A 19,415-nucleotide genomic window follows, 5' to 3' on the forward strand; every position below is an offset into this window, starting at 1 on the left:
CACTCTGTCAACGCAAACAGACAGTTAAGTGGACATAAATATAATGTATTTGCCAAAACAGAATAGGGAGCCAAAACAGAAATAAAACTCCTACCTTAATTATGACTAATCAGAAATGAAAAACTGACATCCACATTTTCTGATATTTATAGGTAATATTATTTAGAACTGTTATTGGATCATTCCTAGTCTGTACCTGCATGACTACTGCGATCTTTAATGGTCCCTTCCAACCCAAACCATTGTATGATTCTGTAAGTACTCTTGTGCAAGTACAGAATTTAACCTGTAACGTGATTCAATTTATCATCTCCCCACAGTTCCGCATTACTTCACAGTATAATCAGAAAAGAATACTGAATTAGCTAAATGACTAATATGCAATTAATTCTGAAGAGCGCACAGTGAATTCAAACACAAGAGGAATTTCTCAGCTGAAACTGGAAACCAGGAAACAGCTATAGGTGCTGCATGCATTCCAGAAAGCACAGCTTTCACATGCAAGCTGTTCTCCAGCTCTGCATCACAGATGCATGAGCAAAACAACAAAATGCTAACATTGATAGCACAAACCAAGCAGTAGCTACAATTAAAAAAAAAAAAAACAAGCAAAAAAAACCCACCACATTTTTGCAGTGTTGTTTCACAGAAGGCAGGCACAAGTCATACAGCTCCCAGTGGCACTATGCACACTCCAGGCATGTTTGACATTAAGGGGCCTGGTTGTTGTGGAAACCAAATCCCATAGATTAATTAATGTTCAGCAGCCTGAGCCATCTCTCTTCCTCTCTGCCTCCCTGCCCCCAATTAAAAAAAAAAAAAAAAAAAAGGGGGTGGCGCTTTTTACATCACAGAAGAATGTCAAAGCAAAAGAAACTTTTTCCTCACAAATGCAGAACACTACCAATAAAAGTGAACAACCTGACTGAAGTGTTAGTCCCTCATGTTTATAAAGTGAAAAAATATAACACCATCTAAGTGTTTTCCTTTATGTGGCTATGCCAAACTATCTCCAAGAAGGTGCTGCAAGAAAGATAATTATGTGAAATTTGTAAAATCCCTTTATGATCAAAGAACTTTTACAGAAGTTCCCCTTTTTTACTTTCAACATGTAGATGCACTAATTACAAATAGTTTATTTCAGGTGAACTATTCAAGTGACTGACAGTCTTCATGTGAATGTGTTTGTGCAGTGAGTTGCTGATTTGAATAAGGTTGATTTTGAGTATCAGCATTTTCTTTTAGCCGACATTGGTTCTGATCCTTTGAAGTCCCCACATACATCCCAGTTCACATGAGACATAAGTACATATATGCACCTAGCAGCTTGCTGTATAAATGCATACTATAAACAAGCAGAATGCACCAGACAGATGACATGGAAGAGAAATACGGTCATGAGCCACTACAGGTAAAATTTCAGAATTACCTAAATCCTATTTTCAAAACAGTTTTAGGGCGATAGGTCAAACATATTTTAGATATTCGTAGATTAAATTTGATGCTTTTGAAAATCCGTTGTCTTCAGGGTCTGCATCTTGAAGTACCTGGGTACTTTTAATAGCCCAGTTCTGATGTGAGTGAGAAGCTCTTTCTCCCATTTTTTTCCCTCAAAATATCCTTGTGAGCTATGCTACTAGTTGGCTGTTGACAATACTCAATCATGAATAATTAAAATAATAAAAATCTTGAAGGCGTACCATACTTAATAGATATTTAGTAAGTAGAGAGTATGTAGGGTGAGAAAACCACTAACATAGCATAATATATATACATACCAAATAGGTACAAGTTTTTATTATTCTGTTTCCACACACACACTTCTAATTAGCCAACATGACATCATATGACTTAAAGCACTTACTTTCTTTTCTTTTCAGAAGAGGTGGTGATGGATTACTGAACATGCTCAGATATGCTATGACTTCATGACAAGATCACCTCATGAGAGTCCCCTACTCACTCCCATTCATAGGAGTGAAATAAATAGAGCCAATTTCTGCAAGCAAAGATACTTCCTGCGGGACAAAAACTGCACTTTGATAGTTAAACAATGCTAAGAGCTCTCATGTGTTGCTCAAATACGTAGCTCCTGAGCAAACCTACTGACTTGAATAGGTGCTCAACAGTTTTCAAAACCAAGCCAAATACAGTGTCAAATATAACATTTCAGTGTTATTTTACAACTCCGGCCCTTTAAATCGGGCACCACTCCTAATTTTTTTTTGCATTTTCTTTAAAATAAGAAAAATACCTTTGAGATGATTAATGGCTCCCCATGCTCCAGTCCGCCTTTCAGCGTGAATCCCCATGGAGCTCCTCCTTGAAGCAGTGCCTCCAAGTAGATATATCTTCCTTTATGGGTAATGCTGGACTCTGAAGATGATATGCTGGTGTTAATATTGTCTAACATCCTCATCTGTCCTATCACATACTCAAACAATTACAAAACCCACTCAGGCAATCACAGAACAACGAAGTTGCAACTTAAACTCCCCAGAAGCCCACCACAAGTCATCCCTGAACACATGAAACAAGAAGAGTCTGACATGGAAAATTTTTCTTCAGAGCTGAAGTCCAAGGCGATGGGTTACAAAAGTTTCCCACCAGCATTTCAGCATGCTGTTTCTCCTTCAGAATTGCGAGGTTTTACCGGGGTTTCAGCACTGTGCTTTGCCCATTCCCAGGTATTCTGGGCATGATTGCTTTGTAAAGATTTATCTTCCTGTCTTCGGTATATCAACCTTGTGCTTTTAAAGATGTGGGCAAAAAAAGGAAAAAAAATGTTTATAGATTTAAAAGCCTCTGGCCAGCAAATTGCCAAAATCCAAACGAATGCTTCATTTGTGATTGATTATCAGTCTTTTCTTCCTTTCTGCGTGCGATTTACCATTACAATGGCCTTTTTGCCTCAGCCCACTGCACTAAAAGAATGGAAGCGTCTTCTCCCTCTCCCGCTCTCAGTTACTCTGTCCGCTTACTTCACAATTTTCTGACTTGTCAAAAAAAAAAAAAAAAAGCTGGGGGAGGAGGAGAGAGAAAGTCCATTCCTAAAACTATTTAGAGGGGTTTAAAATGTGAAGTAACTCCATACTTATTAGATTAAAAAGTGCAAAAAAGTCTATCAGTCAGGAAAACTGGAGAAGCAGGTGAAATTAATCTTTTGGGAAAAATGTTAAGACGATAGCTGAGCTCTTTTCATTTTCTGTGCTCTCCCCGACGATCTGCCAAAGCTGCAGCAGCTACTGCTGCTATGAGGGAGGGTGAGGAAGAGAGAGAGAGAGAGAGAGATGGATTAAGGCAAGTAAGGCAGTGCTGCCCAATTGTGCACATCAAGCATGCAATTATAAAATGCAGTGTGCAAAAAGCTGGGGCTCACCCTTTTATTATGCCCCCGGAAACCACTTACTTTCTATTGTACTTGCCAAGGAATTGTAACAATCCAAACTGCCAGTTGCTGAAAATACAATGGACCTGTTCCAAATCAGCACAGTGGAGCACTGCTAATAATTTTGCTCTCGTATAGTGCTTTTCCTCTGCATGGAGCCTACCAACTTCCCTGGACATATTCCTTTCCCCCATTTACATTGTCATAAAAGGTCAATGCTTTCCCAATGTACGGAGTAAGAAACAACACTAAGAACTTAGGATACTTTTAAGGTAGGCAGTTGCCAATGACTACTGTAGAACTTATCGATGTGGGTGCATCTGTTCTTGCATATATGCACGTAGGCTTAGGCATTTGACTCATCGCTTAAACAGGTGTCAACAGCATATATCACTGAAGGTGTTAAAAAAATTTTCTGTTTTTTATCAGCCCTTGAACAGGATGATAGAGAGCATAGCCCACAGACCACTCCCTTTCCTGCTGGCATAGCTGAGTAAACAAATAGTAGTGCCTATGCCTCTAAGGTGCCCGCACTTTTGATCTTGTAGTGCCTGGGATGTGCATTACTTCTCCTTCGGGCTTTGAAAGCTGTGAAGATCTTGTGTTAACAAACCCATAATGAACTGTGGGGGAAAAGCTTTGGAGCTGCAACTCTAAAACCAGAAATCTTTGCATCTGTTGATGCCCTTCATGCCACCCCATTCCCATCCCCTTTAAGATACTACAGTTTCCCCAGAGCCTTCTATTTGCCCCATGTGTCCTAGCTCTCATTCCCAATAGCCATGAAGAGGAATGCAGAAAAGAAGCCCCTCCCTTTATTTTTCATGGTAGATGATCCTCAATCCTTGCTTGTATTTAGCTTTGTCCTCTCTGCTACCCTTCCAGGGGCTGACTTTTCATTAGCTTCACATCCTGCTCAGGCTCACGGATTGCTTTTATCCAGAACTCACCCTTTAGCCTGACTCAAATCAGATTTCTGTAGTTTTACACTCGTAGTGTTTCACTGTAAAAACCCTCATTCCAAGTCACCACAAAGAGCAATTTATTTCTGTCCCTCCACAGGCCTTCTAAAGACAGGCTAAGGCTCCGGGACTTGTCTCTTGGGGCCATACATCCTTCCTATCCGTAGCCATCAGGACTATTTAAGACTGTGTAAGAACATACCAGCCTGTTAACAAGCCAAGGTACTTCTTTGGATTATATCAATTTCCAATACAAAACGTTGGTCACTACACCTAATGCATGCAGACACCAGAATTTCAATAAGAGCTATATTTCTCATGGTGCCTACAGTGGCTGATGATTAACAATTATCAACGTAATTTCTGAGGTACAGTTTTTCTTCTACTCCAGCACTGCAATTCATTTCAGGTGCTGAATCCAACATCATTTTTACCAATAACTCCATCAAATTTGTCACCGTTGCAAGCACCTAATTTTCTCCCCCTACTACCTCCAGATTTGCTATCATTTATACTGTTAATCCAGTTCTAAAAAGGTCACATACAGGTGCTTGCATATATCAGAGACCCATGACCAGCTACGGAAAAAGGTTTGAGCAATTACCCAAGAAGGGCTGCCAGATACTGTGCTGCTTTCTCAGCAAGCTCTTATTCCACACAGGAGTTAAAAATCTGTCAGGTGCTCATAGAACCCAGTTCCCATCTGTGTTACTCATACATTTCTCATTGAGAAAACTGTCTGGGCCATCCTCACAATGCTAACCTCTCGGCGATGCCCAAAGAAACCAAAGGATTTTTGGAACGCTAAGGATAGCAGCAACTCCAGCCCACACACATGGGATTTAACTTCCTGCCAGATGCAATGCAAACAAAACCAGTGCAAGATAACTTAATAACATATAGCAACTATTGATGAAGAAAGCGGGATTAACAACATGCAGATGAGCATTGCTGTGCTTTAGCTGAAAACTAATTCTTCCGAGAAATAGATTTCAGTGCTGCATACAATTAAAGCAGTAGTTGCCATTCACCTACGTATAAACTTTTCAAAGTATTAAATACAAACTTTTTTTCTCATCTTGCCCCTGGTAAGAACCTCAAATAGCACCAGTATCTTAGCACTGTTTGCTACAAGAAAGGAATTCTACGAGGAGTTCCTCTCAGGACAGAGCTGAGATACTCTCTGTTGGGGTGCAATAGAAGAGACCTGGGTTCAGAAGAGTGCTGTCCACACAGAATAATATATTTGAATTAAAATTTTGCACAGTTTCAGTGTAAGAGAAAATAAATTTGGAATAGAGTCGTGTCAAAACCCTTTCCCTCAATTGTCAAGTACTACACTGCTAAAGCAGGAGAAATTACCATTGATTTCATTTTTCAAAGTTCACGATCAGCCCCCGCATTTATCATCAATAAAGGCACTGCCTCCGTGCTGGTGGCTGCTCTGACTTTTCCTAAACTCCTTCAAATATTCCAAGTTTCTTTTGCAAATGAAGTTCATCAGAGCAATACTGCCCCCATCTGCTGGCAGTATCAGTTGTCACAGTTTCAGTTGATAGATTTAAATGCAAACATTTCCGTTTAGTTAATAGGCATTTGCTGTGCTTTTCCCTTTCAGAAAGGAAGCAGAATGTTTACTAAGTATTCAGAGTGGTGTTATTAACCTTACCTGGGTCCCTGAGCTGGCAAGTTATTAGGTCAGATTAAAGATAAACCTAGAAATCAAAGAAAGGAAATTCAGCTCCTAAATTTTGTACGCATCTGTTACTGCTTTTTTCGCTGGGGAATTAAACATTATGCTTAGTTCAAATCTACCTGCTGTTTAGTTATATCCTGTAAGTTCAGAGGAAGTAAATTGACAACTTCTCTCTAAAGAGAAGTTTTATAAAATAAAGCAGACCTCATCTGTACTGAAGGGACTTCTGAGGAGGAGTAACGTGCCAAAATGGCTCAGAGTTGGACATCAGAAGAGCAGAAGTGTAACTGATTACCCAATATGTCGTGTTTGGCAGAAAATTGCCATTACAAGCTGGTTGACAAAAAGTTCAGGATGAGGAGGGGGGCACTGATCATCTCGCATTTGCTCCTGCTTTTGCGGTCTTTTGTATTTCTAGTTGTGCACAAACTGCTTCTGAGTGAGGAAAAGGCTTGCAACAGCCCTGTTCGAGAGAATTTCTATTTTAAATTAGCAAAGTGGACAAAAGAGGATAGAAATGTGGGTCTTCGTACCTTTCACAGATACAAACAGAGAGAACAGGTGACTTGCTCATGGTCATACATGAAGCATGAAAAGGCTGAAAAATGAAAGTAGCGCTCCTTTTTCCTAGCTCACTGGTTTTATCACAGAACAACTTCTCTTTTTCTTCCAGACAGGGCTCTGTATGAGCTGAAGAGCTTCAGGAATTTTAAATAATAATAGACGGCCTTCAAGCACCAGTGGCCGTCCCAGCTTCTTCCTCCCCCCAAGTCCTGAAGCCATTCACCTAAATCTGTACTAGGACGGAACAAAACACAAGTGTCAAAAGACACAACCCTCCTGAATGAGCCCAGGATCCCTTAAGAAGGGAATAATTCCTTCTCAGGGTAACAATTCCCCTGAAGGTTTATTATATAAAAAAATTAGAAACAAGTAAATAGAAAAGATGTTTTTTCTATAGTTACCTCCAATCAGCTTGAGCTGACTGTAACATATCCATCCACTCAACTCTGTAAAATGTCAGTCTTGCATCTAAAAGAAGAACTTACAGGAAGGAACACACGTTAAGACTCTGTATGGCCTCAAAGGGATTGCAATCAACTACCAATGTTCAAAATTTGTTTCTAGAGAGACATTCCTAGGGCTACACAGGGAAGCTCTGCTCAGATTCCAGGTTGGATTTGAGTTCATCTTCCTTCCAGGCCACAGAATAAGCCTGCTTTTCTGGACAGGCCTGAGGTAAAATATGAAAAATCAGACAGAGAAAAGGAAAGACAGAGATCTGAGAGTGAAAGGAAAGAACAAAGCCGAGAAACAGAAGTAAGCTGCAAAATCCATGAATCTGCATCCTTTTTGTGTTGGAAAAGGAACTTGTCTTCGAAGTCTGAAAAGAATTTTCTTTGGTGAACATAAAAAAGCCTCTCGGTATACTATTGCCTCTGGCACAAAATAGATCTGGGTCCCTCAGTTACTCAAAGCAAACTGAAAAGCAACAAGCCAAGGTGAGGAATAGATCCATCCCTCTAAGGAGAGCATAAGTGCTGTCACAACTGAAAGGAGGTGAATTCAGGGTATCTGAATTCAGAACTGCAGATTTTCTCTCTGCATCTGAATTTTCACCTATCTGATGTAATACACAGAGAATCACCCTGCTGAAACAAGAGTTCGAATCAGGAGCCAGGAATCAAGAGTCATCACAGTACAACACCAAAACCTTATAACATATAGGTTGTTGTTGTTATACAAGCATTATAACTGTAACAACATTGAGGCCACTTCAGCAATAACAATCCCTGATTTTCTATATATTACCGTAAGCCCTTCCAGAGAAACAGGCCATTTTGCATTCTGAATGGACTAACTTAACAAGATGCACAAAAGCAGGCATTTCAAAGATAAGTCCTCATTCTAACACCAAATTAATAAAAGATTCCATGATTACATGGAATTATCCAGTATTACTATGCTAAAGGGCTTTCCCTTGTTGAGACTCAGTTACACACTTGAGAAAAAGAGAGAAGCACAAAATGCTCAGGGCAGCCATTACCTCATTTAATTGAACAATTTTGTAGTATTTCTCTCTGTCTTAGCAGGCTGTGTACACGATTGGACAGCTTTTACATATACTCATCTGCTGAGATCAGAGGTTTCTGTGCTGAGCTATTTCTCGCAATTGTTTCTTGCAAGATGGATTACAGCTAAAGTCACCTGAGGCACCATGGCCAGATGCTCTTATTGCAAGGCCAGACATCACAGCAAGCTGTGATGACGCAGCCCTGTGTCTGAGCTCATCCTGTAAAGAGCAGGGCAAATTCTGTAGACACTTATGTTTGATATGTGGCATATGAAGAAACACAGGAGGTTCAGACAGATTAATTTCCGGGGGGGGGGGGGGGGGGGGGAAGGAGGGAACCCCCCCAAAATAAGATGATTATTTAATAGTTAAAGTCATTATTAATGCCTTTAACCAAATCTGAAATGGCTGGTGGGTATGGCCCAAGTATTTTAGAAGCAGAGCCTCTGCTGTCATAAATTACTCCATTACCTTCCCCTGAAGCTATATCCTCCTGCACAGCTCGTAGTCCTCTCTGCGGGAGGAATGGATTATTTTAAACACAAGAAGTTTATATTTGCATCTTGCTGGCAAACCCGTGGTGATTCTTAGATTTTTCTTCTCAGAGATATTCCCAAAACAGGATAAAAGTTATTGAGGAATTACATCCTAAAAGAATTATTCTGTCCCCAGGTTGTTACTGCTGTTTCAGGAGTGACAGGGGAAAGCAGCAAAGGGGCTGGGGTGCTCAAGACCTGGACTCCCATGAAACACTAGACAAAAAAGGCACCTGCTGCCAGGAGAGGTAATCCTCCACAGAAATGACCCCGCCACGGCCCTGACTGGGAAAAGCTAGCAAGTTTCCCGCTTAAACCGGACTTTGTCAGCCTGCAGGGAAATCAAACACTGCCTGCGGCGTTTATTGGCTCCCCCTCATGCACATCATCAGCTCCAGAGGAGGAGTTTGTTCCCAAGGCTACCGAGTCGGGCAAAGGGGCTGAGGTAAGGGGCAGGTGGCTCCTAACGGCTCCAGACGGGTTTGGGAGCTGGGCGCGCAGCTCGCAGCACGGCTAAAAGGAGGGGCGAACGCGAGATGATCAGTGCACCCCTCCTTTCCCAGCCCTGCAGCAAGGAGCAAAACCTCAGTGCACCGCCCAAAATACAGGAGAAACAAATCTCACCAGTGTCTGTCAGAGGTAGGTGCGGGCCGCCTCCCGGATGAGTTTTCATGCTTTGTTAACACCCGAGACTGTTTGAGCATTGAAGTCTGGCTTCAAGGTATTGTATAGCATATTTACTTATAACTCCTTTGCCTCTTTTCTCTGTGGATAGGAGAAAAATGTGTCTTTTCGGTGCTGCCTCTTTTTCCGGGTGGTGCAATATCAAGTCCTTCTTTCCTCGAGCAGTTTTCCATCCTCTGCGTGTGTGTTTTTTGCTGCTGATGCACTGACAACTCTGGAGCGTGGAGACCAGAGGTCTATTTTCAGCTCGTTAATTCTTTTCTTCGCTCAGTCTGAAGTAGTCCACGTAAAACCAATTTTCTTGCTTTGTCTTTAAGTTTGTCTTGTAGCACTAGGTGAACGGTTTTCTTCTCTTGTAAATTAAAATGGTGTGTCCTCTGTTGAGGAATGGTTATGTGTTTTTCTTCTTAGTCAGGTATTTAAATGTATAAACATATATGCCTGTCTCCTGAGTTTGCTCCGACTTAAGTTCTCCTCCAGCTCTCTGATGATTTTGTTTTGAGCCCAGTTCATGCATCTGTTCCTGGAAACTTGTAACATGGTGTGTCTGGTATAAGCTGTTGGCTGTTATTTTGAATAACTTGAAAAGAGGGACAGCCTGTTGACATCTGCGTGTTCATTCCTGAAATCAAGATCTAAAATGGGACAGACAGCCCCATCATTTTCTTTGCTGAAGTAAAGCGATCGTTTCTTGACTCTGCACCAACTCCCTCAGAGAATTGAAAATACCAGTCAGGCAATCACCTTTGGGAATTCAAAAAACTTCATCTCTGAAGAGAGTGGTGTAAAAATCAAAAGATTTTAATTTTTATTTCTGAACTGGACTTTTGGGAAGATGCTTTTGGCCCTCTGGCTTTTTCTCTGGCGGGAGGAAGCCTCCTCACCCCAACTTCTGCCTTCAGTCAGCTCATGGTCACCCCCCCAAATGTGCTACCTTGCTGGCCAGATACCATGAGGAAGATGACCCAGGCCCTGCCCTACCCTCGTATGAGAGGATTTTTATCTCTAGTCTCAAGCACGGCATCATTAAATCGCCACCCATCAGAATCCCGCGGCCGCGACGGCGCCTTAACTCCTCTGCCCGCAGCCTGAGGGGGGCACCCGTGAGCGGCCATTGTGGGGGTGAGGGGCTGAGTGCCGGCGTGGTAAGGGAGCGGGGAGGGCGCTCGGGCTGCGCGGCCGGCGGCTTCCACGCCACAGCTTCCCCGATGCTACGCTGAGGTGAAGCGGGCGACTCCGAGAAGATCGGGTCGCAGCCGCGGGAGGGCCCGTTCCCGGGGAGGAGGCCGGAGAAGGGGCGAGACGATTCTCCTCACCGTGAGGGGAGCAGCCTCTCTAGGAAGGCAGTAGCGGGTGCACGCCCTGATGAGGTAAAAAGCCCGTCGGAGCGGAGCCGTGGAGAGCTTGTAGAGACTAGAGGGACGTCGGGACACACCTGCGCAGGCGGGAGAGGCCGGTCGGGGCGCTCAGGGGCTCCCTCGTTTCCCGCCACAGAGAGGCAGGTGGCTGCGTGCGGCGGACATTTTGTCGGCGCTCGGCCGGGCCCGCGCCACTATCGCCCCCGGGGAGATCCGCCGACCGCAGCCGTCGCCGGCCTCGCCCTCCTTCGCCGCATGGAAAATGCGGGCGGGGCGGGGGAGGAGAGTGACAGGGTCTGTCTCGGTTTAGAAAAAATGGTCCTCTTGTCGTGGTGCAGTTGAACTTTCAGGTCTGCCATGTGAAGGTTGGAGGCAATGTTCTCACGTTAAGGAAGCATTTCTGGTACTCGGAATTGGGGTCTGGGATAAACTTTTATCCCACTTTTATCCATTACATGCCCTTAGGAAGCACCCCTGATGGTTTTTTTCAGTCAAGTGGGTGTACTGAAGGTGTCAAATTATTCATGGAATGGAAACTGCTACTGCAGCTACCTCTTGAGTTAGAGTGTAGTCCCATGTCTTCCAGAGGACCGTTCACCCAGGAAAATCCAAGTAATGCAAATAAAACCCCATCACATACTGTCCACCTCAAAGCTACCCCTGAGTAATAAATTTTTCTTCATTTTTTCCTTCCCCCCCTGAGGAAAAGGTTCACAGGCTTGTCCCCCAAGGACTGTTAATAGCAATCACACTCCCAAACCTCAAGACGTACAAGTCTAGACTTGCCCACCTTGGGCTCACCCCAGACTTCAGTTTTTCTTTTCTTTTGGGCGTACCTCCAAAAGCACTTTTGTGAGGAAAAAGTCCGTTTGGCTTTAATCAAGGAGATTGGCATAGACAACATTTGTAGATGAGATCAAGGCAGACGTTTATAAAAATCTCGTTTTCAGTGTTTCTTGTAGAAAAATTCTGTATCCGGAAACATCGTAGGAAAGTGGTAGTGTATATGATTTGCTACTTAACTGTTGTTGCAAAACTTAACAGGCGATGCTAACAAGCACTTAAAAAAGCCTGCATCTGTGTTCATCCTGGAAAAAAAAAAGCGTAAGACTTTTAAAAAGGAGAGAAACTATCTCCCTCAATATCCTTTAATTTCTCCTGCAGTATTAAAATTAGATCGGCAAAATTAATTTTTTATTACAGAAGGTTGACTCTTAATATATTAGAAAATAAGGACAGATCTTCTTTCTTCACAGGTGCTGTTACAATGAGCGAGAATATCCAGGAATTAAGGTAGTACACAGGTTTTGTTTGTTATTAGAGAAATTCCTGTACCTGGTATCCGTCATTATAGTAAACGGCACACTCCCCCAAAATGGAAGCCAACAGATTCCTAAGGTGTAGTCTGTTATGTGACAGGAAAGATGTGAACACAAAATTTAAGGATATGGGTACCCAAGGCACTCTACAGTGAAGGATGAATTACACTGATCATTGTAATTTGTGTGCCAGGATAATAGCTTCATTTCTCTTCATGGTGGAATGAGTTATTCCTGCTGGCAATGAGATTTCTGCACAAAAAGCAGGATGTAGTACTGACATTTGATAATGAATTTGCAGGGGTCCAAGATTCTGCCTACTACTAGATTCAGAATCATTCAGCATTGGAAAAGTGATACTTGTGAAATTCAGTGATTTTACTGTTTTGGGTGATTATTTTTTTCCGCCCCAGAAGGTGGTGCTTGGATTTAGTGATTTTTTAGGTACAGTTGTGTATCTAATATTTGAAAGTTTCTCCCAAAGAAGGATCATTAATGAGTTTGAAAATTAATGGCCAACTAAGAAGAATGGGGATGGTATTTTTCTTTCTAAAGCTTTGATTTTCTGATTCACTCAGACTCTGATGGATCAAACCAAAGTGTCATCTCACCACTGTGCTTATTCCAGCAGTGTGTGGTGGCAGATGCATAGAAAAACGGTAAGGAAAAAGTGGTATTTTTGCTTAGTATCTCAGTGTTCAGGGAATTAGAATGTAAAGACTTACTGAATCTGAATGTCTGTCCCAGCTGTCAAATTTATTAGTCCTGGGGATTTGTCTAGTCATTCTTTTAACCTGTTTATGCATTTAGGTTATACTCCACAATAGCAAGGCAGCGTGGATAGAACCTCCACCCTTGCCTGTAGCTGATGCCTCTTCTTCCCACTTTCAGGGTAACAGACTCCTCAGGATCCTTTTCCCCATGCTCTGCAGCTCTGTTTGCATCTGTGTCCTCTAATCTTTTTTATCAGTAATGTTATAGAATGAAAATCCAGGTTTATCAGGATGCATTAATACAGATGCAGAGAGGAGGCATAACAAGTGCAGTGCACAGACACAGGGACTTGTTGCATTGTGAAAAAAAAGTGCTGTGTGGACAGAAATCAACTGTGCATGTTGTAATTGCGTCAGTTGTGAATGTCACAGTCCTGCTATGCACACACAACAGCACTGACGCTAAATGACAGGGAGCTGCTCTTCTTGCTGATCTCATATTCCTCCCTCACCTGTAGACTTGCCACTTAAAATATTTTTCCATGATTTCAGATTCTTCTTTTTCCCTCAACTATTTTTTTCTTCATGTTTCCTCTTAGCTTTCTTCTATTTACAGCTTATAGGTGAACTGCCAAAACTTGCCTGATACTCTCACTTAGACTGGATTTCTTCTCTTGGTCAGAAAAATTCCTTTTGCCTTTTTTTACTTCTTATCTGTCTACTTTCTTTGCACACACACATTTCTCCCCCCCCCCCCCCCCCCGCCAGGAATGTAGGAAATGATCCGTTGCCTTATCAGTTCCAGTAAAATAAGATGGTGTGAATCTGCACAGGTTTCCTTTCTTATGTGCTCGAGGTTTTGTATAACCAAACACTTCTCTGATTCTACAAGTTTTCTGAGATGTTTCAAATTATGCCTGCAAATGAAGTATTTGACAGATTTCTGTGGGTTTGATTGACCATACAGTTACAGTTTCGTGTCAGTAAGGTGGCATTTTACTGGACAGCTAGGAGAAGAATTGTGGAAATAAAAGGAAATCCCTTTTCAGAAGATAAACGGATTTAATTCTGTTTGTTTGATGAAGTGTTATTTTACTTGTTTGGACTTTTATACATTATGCCTGCTAGTGGCAAAACACTATAGTTCAGTTGACTACAGTGGAGCTGCAGCAGCTGAAGATGTGGCACTGTGTTGCCAAATGTAAGTGCAAACCAGGAAAATACAACAGCGTTGCCAAATAAATTCTTTGCTTTCGCTTCTCTTTTCAGTTATTCGTTTCAAGTTGCATTTGTGACGCAGTGCAGTTGGATGCTCTTCTGTATTCAGTCCTCCTGCCTTTTCAGCAAATGTTTTTGTGTGCTGTTCTGCAGGGAAGCACTGGGAAGACAAACGAAAGAGGCTCTGAAACTCCACGAAGAAGCCACCAAATTCCCAGTGGAATCAATGATACGTTCTTTGAGTCATGAGGAATATTTACCAAGTGGCAATATGCCTAGCGTGGGCAAGTATTAAACATTTCAGAACAAGATTTGGGAGTAAATCTCTATAAACATTGCAGACTGTTATATGATTTAGAAGGGTGCTCATAAGTTCATGTTTCAAGTTGAATCCTCTTTAGGCCCTGCATCTTGAAGAGCTCTTGTTGGCGCAAGCCCAAGGTAAAGGCAGAGCAGTTTTGAAATGTTCTCATCTGAACACTGTGGCATTCCCCATCCAGTGTGCAACCCTAGAATTGGCTGGGTTTATTGTCCTTAGAAAAGACAATTCCTAGGTTTGACTATCGATAGATATGTACTGAGAGGCACTAATGCCCACTTTGTACAGATGGCACTTTATTCTTGTGTAACTATTCTTGTTTCAACACTGAAATTTATCTGTCTTTCAGGTACTGCTAGCCCATTTCTTGGCAGCCAGAATGTTTTAGCTGCTTCCATTCTCAGCACAGTGATGGAAAACTCAGCCTCTTCTGGTACTGGTAGCAGTCCACCCAATAGTGTCTTCTGTTCCAAATATGAAATACATATTGATGCGGAGAAAAAATCCGTGAGTGGTGCTGGCAAAGAACATGTGGAAAACATTCTGGAAGAATACTCGCAGGAAGGTAGAGATGTGCAGAAGAGGCTGAATGAAGTGAGTTGCAAATTTGGGGCAGCTTCTTAAGTATAGATGAGCTTTTGTTGTTTTTGTCATTGCTGAGTGTTGGACAGTTTTGCCAGCGCTAATGTGAGCAGCTTCTTGGCTGCTGTAAATTGTGCTTGGCCATCATGATTCCCACGTCATTTGACAAGACAGAATTAGGCAATGGGTAATAATGTTGTTGGCATGATCCCTGTAGCGGTGTTATATGCATAGTCAGTCCACTGCAGCACAGTGTGACTAGCTGGTTAACTAAGAAATATTAAAAAAAAAAAAGAAGGTTATTTTTGTTTCTTTTAATTCCCATACCCATGCTGCTCTCAGCCTCATTTTTTCAGGTTACATATTCAGTATTTTGGTTGGTTTAGCTTGGTGGTTTGTTTGTTTTTCTCCTTTAGACCACTGAGCTACATGAGCGACAGAAAATCAGTTTAAGCCTGATCATTGCTGATTTGCAGACCAAACTGATGGAAGTGCAATTGGAAAGAGATTTGCTTCAGGATACCAGGTATGAAGGCTAAGACAGATGTATTGTGGCTAGTGTATATATGGGCTTTGAGAGGGTGTATATATGGGCTTTGGGAGGCACGTCAGATCTTCTAAGTGAGAAACTTGCCCTCAGGAATGAAGAAATGAGACTATGGCACCTTGATTTAGAAAACGGCTTCTTATATAGTTGCAAAAACCAGCAGTTAATCAACATAAGTATTACACCTGTTAGGATAAAAATCCATGTTGTGAATCCTGTTTTTTAAATTATTTCTTTGGTTTCCAAATTCAGACAAAAGGAATCCCAGAGCCAAGAGAATGTGAAAACACAGCTAAAAAATACTATTCAAGAGCTGGAAGCTGCCAACCAGCTGCAGGAGGAGATGCTGAGGGAGGCTGACAGCCAAAATGAGCATCTGAAAAAGATGGTACACAGCCACAAGGAAGTACTTCTGGAACTACACGGCATCCTAATGGACTATGAAGCCAGCACAGGCAAGAACCTCTATGAGCATGAGAATATTACTAGCCTACACATCCACAACCTGAGCACAGCATTTGCTGACATCCTGCGAGATTTAGACTCAGAGGTGTCATACCTCAAAGAAAAGGTTGTCCTGGTATGTGAAGAAAGTGTTACTTCTCCTTCCAACACTGTGTTCTGTTTTTTTAGAAAATGTGTTTGAAAACTCCACGAGCTCCCGTCTAAACTGGCCTAAAGAAATGGTTATGGCATAAAGAGGTACAAATGCTACTTTGCAGTTAAGATGGCAGGTACCGGTATGCCAGCCTTTTACACTGTCCCCAACTTGAGCTTGGGTTTCTTGCTGGAATTTAACCTGTATTGTGCACGTTTTCACATTTCAAGGTGGAAGCAAAAGGAAGGAAATTACACTTTGAAAACTACTGTTTAGACCGTCTTTTCTTTAGGGGTTAGCATTTTCATCTGTTTACAATAGGTGGAAGAAGAGCTTGAGTCATTGAAAAAAGATTCACAGACCCAAAAACAACTTCTGCTTCAGCAACATAAAAATAGGTACCTGTTCTCCATTTATTTATTCGTAAAACATAAATAGACTTTTTTTACACAGATAATTCTTTCTGATGGTGATTGTATTGGGGGTGGGGAGTGGCTGGGGGGCAGCAAGCAATGTTTTTGAGGACTTAATAATTGTTCCATTCCAGATGTTTATTTGCTCTTGACTTTCTGCTGCTTTTTCCTTCCATGCTGACAATTTCCTGTGTTCTTCACTGTCTCAAAAAAATATTTTGGAAGAATCTGTACGCCTTACTTTTGTAAGTGTGATTGGTCACTTTAGTGGACATCTCTAATTTGTGGGGTGACTAGTACCACCGTTAAAAGAAAAGACTGAAAGTAAGCACTTTGGTGGTTACATCAGCATTTTCTTACTAATTTCACTAAGAGCTTTGTCCTTCCTTGTTCAAGGAGTCCCAATTTCCCCAGCTATCCACCTGGATTATACAGTAACCTGTTCAAAATAAAAGGGTCAATAACTCGATACAGAATATTTCATTCACAACAGGACATCAAAACGATTACATTTCTGACTACTGAAAAATATCATTACCTCTTCAGTGGAGAAGTTATTATTTGCCAAGACTGAAATTATTATCAGTATTTTCTTTTTGAAACAGGATTGAGCAGCTAATAAGTGAGCATGAACAGGAGGTGGCAGCACTAACTGATAAAGCTAACAGTGCGCGCAGCTATGCAAATAGTATCCAAAGCCAGATGGAGATCATTCAGTATGTTTTTTGATTATAGTATAGAAAATGTTAAGAGTAACCTTAATTTGAGAGAAAGCTTATGCTGCTAGTATACTCTACTCTCTGCCCTACGCTTTTGGTTTCTTAGTGTCTTTGTTTAGAGTTAAGTAGTCCTTGCGTAAGTTATGGAATGAAGAAAAAAAGGGAAAAACCAAAAAAACAATAAACCATGCTATATAGAGGAGAGGCAAAATAGCCATGCGTTAGGCAAACTCTGAGAATCAGGAGACTCGGGCTGGTTCTCTTCTCAGACAGCTGCAGTTCAGAAGAAGAGTAAGGCCAGCAAAATCAGTGGAAGTTCAAACTGGCTCGAGCTGTCAGCTCTTCTTGCCACCAGCTTTTGGAATGATGAATCTCTCTTACCTGAGTTGTGAACAGTTTCTGCAGAGTACATGGCTAGAGTTAAGGGATGAAAGAGTATGTAAGCGAAGAGCTGTGGCTGAGTGCAGTCTTAGGTGGCTACATTGCACCATGACCTCTGCCTTCTAAATGTTCTGTGGATCTGGATACAAAATTAATTTCCAGCAGCTTATTGGTTGAATCATAGAGAAGAATGGGTAAACAGTTGGGTTGTTTGCATACATGTACAAATAGTAATGAACAGTAATTTTAAAGAAAGAGTAATTTTCATTTGGGATAAATAGCTATGTTGGTACTGTTGACTTTGGTAACAATTGAGCGAGAATAAAAAGGCTAACTGGCCACTTGATGACTCGTAAATCGGTGCTCAATATATCAGTTAAAAAAAATGAGGACATGCCGTGCAGTGTTACAAACTTAAGATGAGATTTAAATATCAGTATGCATTAATATCTGACTTGCATAGTTGAGTCTGAATAGCTGATAGCAAAATGCATCTCAGTTCTGCTTGTGGAATAGTCAGGGTGCATTTGGAAGTAAACAGCTTTCTTAGAACTTGCTTGAGAGTAAATGAGTTATCAGGAATAAAAAGCATCAAGATTTCAATGTATGTAATTTTATGAGATAGATATCAGCAAATCTAACTAGTAAGAAGGTGTAATTTTTATGTGATCCCACTGTGAATGATAATCATACTTAAAGCAGTAAGTTTCAGTGGTCGTACTGATTGCAGTGAAAACAACCGCAAATGTTTCACGCTTTCATGGTTCTTAGTTTCTAATTTCTCCACCTAAAAAACTTTTCTTAGCGAACAAACAAGAACGCAAAATTCAGTGCATGCACATCAAGTTAGTCACCTGGAATCTACAGTTTCTCAGCTGCGTTCTGAATTACGAGAAGCTAAGAGGATCTGTGAAGACAAGGTGTGTATGGATTTGTGTGTTAGCCTTAGTGCCAATGAAACTGGATATGTGGATATCTGAAATGTTGCGGATACTAAGGAAAGCCTTTTGATAAGGGATTGCTTCAGAAAAACTGTGTGGACAATAAGATATATTACATTATCCTTAACTCTGTATTATTTTTAAGAACAAGTTATTTTTCTCTAACACAAAATAGCTTTGCAAAACTTAGTGAACACAAAATAGTTTTGTCGCATGTATTGAGAGCATACCATAAATGATGCCTTCTGGAAATACATAAAATGATTCTGCACTGCAAACATCACTTGCACATGCAGGACAAGAGCATTGTTCCACTATACCGCTAGAGAATATATCACCAAAATAAGGCAGTAGAAATAGCTTCTTATTTAAGTTGTACTGCCCAGAAGAATTCTTTGGTAACTTTGTCTTGGTAAGTGCAAAGGTGGGAGAACATAGAGATTACAGCAGCGCTTGTGAAGCATTCAGGTGCCCAGAGATGCCCCATTGCGAGTTAAGAATCTTTAACGTTCATTGAAATCCAAAGGCTTCTTAGCAGTAGGGTATAATATAGGCAAAAAAGACAGGCTGGCCAGCATCTGTGTATTCAGCCATTTCTTAATCCCATTAGAAAACATTAGTCTTGACAAACTTTTTTTAACCACGCTTCTCCCCGAAGACCAGCTTTTTGCCAGGTAGTACAGCAGGGAGTTACTGCAGACAAATGGAGAGAACTTCTTACAGTCCCACCACAGAATCTCTTCCATGTCACTAACTGCAGCATTTTATGTCCTGTTTCCATGTCACGTCTGCTGTGTCTTTTACTTACTTCACTGCTTTGGATTCCAGTTTTATAAACAATTTGAATATCTTTTAAATTCTTTCTTATTTTTGGTGAAAGGTAATTCATGTTTTCCACAGAAAGTGACCTGAAAACAGTTGCTCTCCACTCCCTTTAAAAATTAGTGGAGCGGACCCATGCAGAAAT

At 41.4% G+C, this 19,415-nt stretch overlaps 1 protein-coding gene across 1 annotated transcript in view; it reads left to right on the top strand.

The window, feature by feature from the left end:
• Nucleotides 1–9,192: 9,192 nt before the first annotated feature.
• CCDC158 (coiled-coil domain containing 158) overlaps nucleotides 9,193–19,415 on the top strand; it is a 34,999-nt gene continuing 24,776 nt past the window's right edge. Inside the window, 10 exon segments of the mRNA XM_076337702.1 lie at nucleotides 9,193–9,295; nucleotides 9,487–9,648; nucleotides 9,752–9,755; nucleotides 11,955–11,991; nucleotides 15,266–15,375; nucleotides 15,649–15,976; nucleotides 16,316–16,392; nucleotides 17,013–17,064; nucleotides 17,066–17,127; nucleotides 18,313–18,427. Coding sequence (XP_076193817.1) covers nucleotides 9,193–9,295; nucleotides 9,487–9,648; nucleotides 9,752–9,755; nucleotides 11,955–11,991; nucleotides 15,266–15,375; nucleotides 15,649–15,976; nucleotides 16,316–16,392; nucleotides 17,013–17,064; nucleotides 17,066–17,127; nucleotides 18,313–18,427 — 1,050 coding nt within the window.

The sequence above is a fragment of the Aptenodytes patagonicus genome, chromosome 4 (genome assembly GCF_965638725.1).
Source record: "Aptenodytes patagonicus chromosome 4, bAptPat1.pri.cur, whole genome shotgun sequence".
Taxonomy (NCBI): domain Eukaryota; kingdom Metazoa; phylum Chordata; class Aves; order Sphenisciformes; family Spheniscidae; genus Aptenodytes; species Aptenodytes patagonicus.